Source organism: Stigmatopora argus, chromosome 5, assembly GCF_051989625.1.
Source record: "Stigmatopora argus isolate UIUO_Sarg chromosome 5, RoL_Sarg_1.0, whole genome shotgun sequence".
NCBI classification, from domain to species: Eukaryota; Metazoa; Chordata; class Actinopteri; order Syngnathiformes; family Syngnathidae; genus Stigmatopora; species Stigmatopora argus.
In genome coordinates this window covers 7,445,021-7,449,647 of record NC_135391.1, presented here as the reverse complement: position 1 = coordinate 7,449,647, position 4,627 = coordinate 7,445,021, and the positions used below count along the sequence as shown (strand labels likewise).

At 38.8% G+C, this 4,627-nt stretch overlaps 1 protein-coding gene across 1 annotated transcript; it reads left to right on the top strand.

The window, feature by feature from the left end:
* Positions 1–923: 923 nt before the first annotated feature.
* golph3a (golgi phosphoprotein 3a) lies at positions 924–3,379 on the top strand. Its single transcript, XM_077601682.1, has 4 exons — positions 924–1,141; positions 2,022–2,153; positions 2,250–2,364; positions 2,498–3,379. The coding sequence occupies exons 1-4, from the start codon at positions 932–934 to the stop codon at positions 2,920–2,922; spliced, it is 882 nt and encodes a 293-aa protein (XP_077457808.1). The 5' UTR covers positions 924–931; the 3' UTR covers positions 2,923–3,379.
* Positions 3,380–4,627: the final 1,248 nt, after the last annotated feature.

Below are 4,627 nucleotides of genomic sequence, written 5' to 3'. Positions count from 1 at the left end.
CAGCCCGCAGTAGGCGGGGCCAAAACATAGACTGCTACGTTGTTATTACCATTAACTCCGCCCCCTTCCCAAAAGCTTTTCTCTCGCGTCGCACTAGAAAACGGATTTACAGTCAAATAAATAGTACACATACACAACTAAACATTATTCTGGTTACTATAATCTGGTTTGCATAGCTTCTTTCAAGCCAGACAATGCTGATTTTCTCCAACGTGTAGAATGTATGGATCACATGTTTTGGTAGAGATTGTTTGTGGTTTTTATTTTCCAAGGAGGGAAAAATGCTCTTTAGTGGGGGGAGTTATATGTCACAACGCAGAGTTGGCCCAAGCCCTGATGGGGACCTAAATTCATATGGGTCCCACTTCTGCCCATCTTCCTTTATAACACCCGATATTAGTTCGTAAGTGCACTTTATTTTTTTTTTAAGTACCAAGAACTGAAATTCTATTGAATACCTTTTTCTGATTATAAAAATGTGTTTATTTTTATTTTTAAATCTAAATAAGTAATATAAAAAATAACACATTAAATAATTTATTCTTATCAAGAAGGTAGGGGCCCAAAATGAATGAAAGAAAAATCCAGTTGTATTAATATTTTTTACTGCAGTTTGACGAGAGACAAAACACAAACATGACGAATGCATTCAGCTGTAGATGGCAGCCGCACGCCTAAATGCGTATAAACAAAGAAAAGAAGAGGAAATAAAAGAAGAAGACAAAAAAGAAGAAGGGAGATGTCGCCATCTGTTGGATACGTTCGGCATTACGTTCACCAAGAGGCCATGTTTCTTGCAACGGCGACGCTGAGACTCCCCCAAAAAAGAACCTAAATCCGTCGCTCATATGAGCACTAATTGAGTCGTGTTATCTCGGCAAAGGGAGTCCGAGGCGTTGTTGTTTAGTCGCTGTAAAGTTAACTTGCTGACATGACTTCGTTGACTCAGCGGAGTTCGGGCCTTGTGCAGAGGCGAACCGAAGCCTCTCGTAGTGCCGCTGACAAAGAGCACTCTCCCGGGAAAGAAGACCAAGATTTGAGGCCAGGAGAAGATCAAGGCGATGTCGATGGCCAAGACTCTAAAGAAACACGATTGACGTTAATGGAAGAGGTGCTCTTATTGGGACTTAAAGACCGAGAGGTAAAAGAGATCAACACAACGGAACTCGCACAGGCAGGATAGCCAAGATAAAGTTAGCCGTGTTTGTTTGTTTGTTTTTTTCACTGACCTGGCCTTCTTAATCGAACAAAGTTTAAATTTATTAGCCATTAGCTTAACTGGGCTGCACTAATTCTAATACCGGCCATTTCAGATTGCTGAAATTATACTATCTTTATACTATTTACATTTCATAAAAGACCTTGTGATTAGAGATGCCCGATACTGACTTTTTGACATGCGATATTTCTCAAGATGTTTTGCTGCTACCGATTTGAAAATGAATCAGTGAACATAATGAAAAATATAATAGAACCAGCAAATGATAAATTACTGATCGTATTAAAGTTAAGAAATGTTTTTTTTACGATATTACATGATGATCTGTAACTGTCATTAGTTTCTAAAGAGATGTAGACCCTCTCAGTTGGCATGTTTGCCCACTGGTTTGATTTACAGCAGCTGTAAATCACGATCGTACTGAAATCATACGCGACTACTAGATCAGATCCGATCCTGTGATCAAATCCGATACTGTCCGATACTCCAAAAATAGTCGTATCCGAGCAGGACATCACTACTACTATTTACATTTTTTTTTTAAATACCTACATTCAAGGTGGTTCACGTTTCACTAACAAGGTCACTTCATGTTCTGAATGTGATATTAGTTATTGTTTTTCCCCAAAAAACATTTCTCAAGTGTCTTAAAAAAACAAAAAAAGGACAAATGCAGTTGTCACCTTAGTCTCTTAACAGACATTGGCACTTTGGTTTCATTCTCACTTTTTAAACCTGTTTGAGTAACATTTTTTTCCCCAAGAGGTTCATCTCATTTATTTTTTTGTCTTGGAATTTGTAGGGATATACCTCCTTCTGGAATGACTGCATTTCATCAGGGTTGCGGGGGTGCATGCTGATTGAGCTCGCTCTACGCGGGCGTCTTGAGTTGGAAGCCTCTGGTATGCGGAGGAAAAGTCTGCTTGCCAGAAAGGTAGACGATCATTAAAAAAAAAAAAAAATCCCCCATCAACATCTTTTTCCAAAGTTAAATGCGTGCACACCTTAACATTTTCAATGTTGCTTGCAGGTCATATGCAAGTCAGATGCTCCTACAGGTGACGTCCTACTGGACGAAGCATTAAAACACATCAAAGACACTCAACCGCCAGAGACTGTGCAGAGTTGGGTTGAATTACTCAGTGGTGAGTTTTTTTTCTCCCCAAATGTCACTTAAAAATGTGTATATCACTGATTTTTATTTTATTTTTTCCATTTCTTTGAGTTTTCCCTCACTTATCAGCATGCATGCTTGTGACTGTACATATGATTTTTCAGGAGAGACATGGAATCCCCTCAAGCTCCATTATCAACTGAGAAACGTCCGTGAAAGACTGGCCAAAAATTTGGTGGAGAAAGGTGTCCTCACCACTGAAAAGCAGAACTTCCTGCTTTTTGATATGACCACGCACCCTCTTACTAACAACAATCTCAAGCAGCGCCTGATTAAGAAGGTCCAAGAGGCTGTATTGGACAGGTGGGTGAATGACCCCCACCGAATGGACAGACGAATTCTGGCACTCATCTTCCTAGCCCATTCCTCCGATGTCCTGGAAAACGCGTTTGCGCCGTTGTTGGATGAACAGTACGACCTGGCGATGAAAAGAGTTCGGCTGCTTCTTGAATTGGAGCCTGAAAGTGAAAGCACAAAGGCTAACGCTAATGAGCTCTTATGGGCCGTCATCGCCGCCTTCACCAAATGATGCCACCGTTGAGAAAGCAAACGCAAGGTAACACAATTTGGCGGCGGCGTCCTTTCGGCGACCATTCGGGAATGCTGCCTTGACCACGGTGACTTGACAAACGGTATCCCTTATCTGGATTTTTGGATTGATTTCCTACCGCAAACTTTCCCTGCCATGGTCACATTTTGTTCCGGTCTGTGCATAGGAGGGGAGCATACTTATATTTTATTAACCTAATTACTCACATTACATTTGAATATCAATTTGAAAAATATTTAAATATGTTCGTGCTGGTTTGTGTGTAAATACCAAATGATATTTTTTATGGACATTCATATTGCTCTATTGCTACTTACGTGTGTGTGCAACGGCAGTCCCGAGTATTCAAAGTCCAACTGTGATTGGTCAATCGATTGGGTTGTAAGTTGGAGAAAGAGCGGTTGGTTAGCTGATCATCCTGAGAAAGAAAAACAACTGCCTTCTGCCAAATGAGCCTCACTTATACCGACATGAGATAAACTTTCATTGTGTTCCGTTTCCAGCGCTAATTAAATTAATGTCGTGGAACCTTGAATAAAAGAAAATCATTCCAAATAGTTGATGATTTAACTCATTGATAGACATAAACTCCATATTAATGTGGATTGAATGACTATTGCTGCTAGTGGCTCTCAAATATTAAAATCCAGTCGCCATTGTGTTCAAATATAAAAAATGGAATATTGCACAACTATTTTCTCAAGATAGAACTATTCTCTTAACATTCTTTTCCCTCTGGTCGTTCAGCGCACGCTTTTCTAAAATGATTGGACCAGTGCAAGCACTTCTAGTCGATTTTGACTGAACTTCCAAAGAACAGAAAATGTTTTCATTTATTGGTATCTGTATAACAAATAAAAAGTATTTTCTTTTGATTTTAGTTCAGTTTAATTTATGTGTACGGTGCTATTCATTTGAAATAGGCACGGATTAAATGAGAGAAACAATCATTTGCCATGTTGCGTGTAAGATTTTTGTTTTAGTTTGAATGAGGATGTCGTCATCTATTATTTAGTTACTTTTGGTATTCAACACTGACAATGGACACACTCATACTTGGGAGAAATTTAGAGCACACACATCCACACTGTCAGGACCCACCTGGGATCGAACCCTCGACCTCAGGCCTGCGAGGCCGGTTCGCTAACCACTTAACACTTCTTTGTTTTGAAAGAATACTACGAAGTCCACGTTGATAATGAGTTCAAAGGGGATCATGGTCCAAATTGCAGTGTTACTCTTCTTCCACTTGAGGTCAGTGGAATCCTAAATATTGTTTTCCTTGGGAATCTTTTTATCAAAACAGATTTTTTTTCTAATTAGAATTTCTGCTGCAATTTTATCGTTGTTTATGCAATAAATTTAATTCCTATTTGTAATTAAAGGCAGGGCAATTCTTAGTCTGTAAATAGAAAATTAATTCAGCAAAAATGAATTCAGCCATTATTATTATGATGATTTCCCTTCTTCCTCCTCAAAAGGTGCATTTATGCATTGATTTTTAAATTTGCAGATTTTCCTAAAGTTTAACTTTTTGTCTGACTCCCAAAAATAGAGACTAAGAGGCAGAAATTGATTGTTTTAAACAATTGCATAAAGGAGACCAACAATAGGGACAAAGTCATTTGCTCCACTTTGTGTAAATCAGTCAACTATAACAAGCGAATATATCTACAAATATATG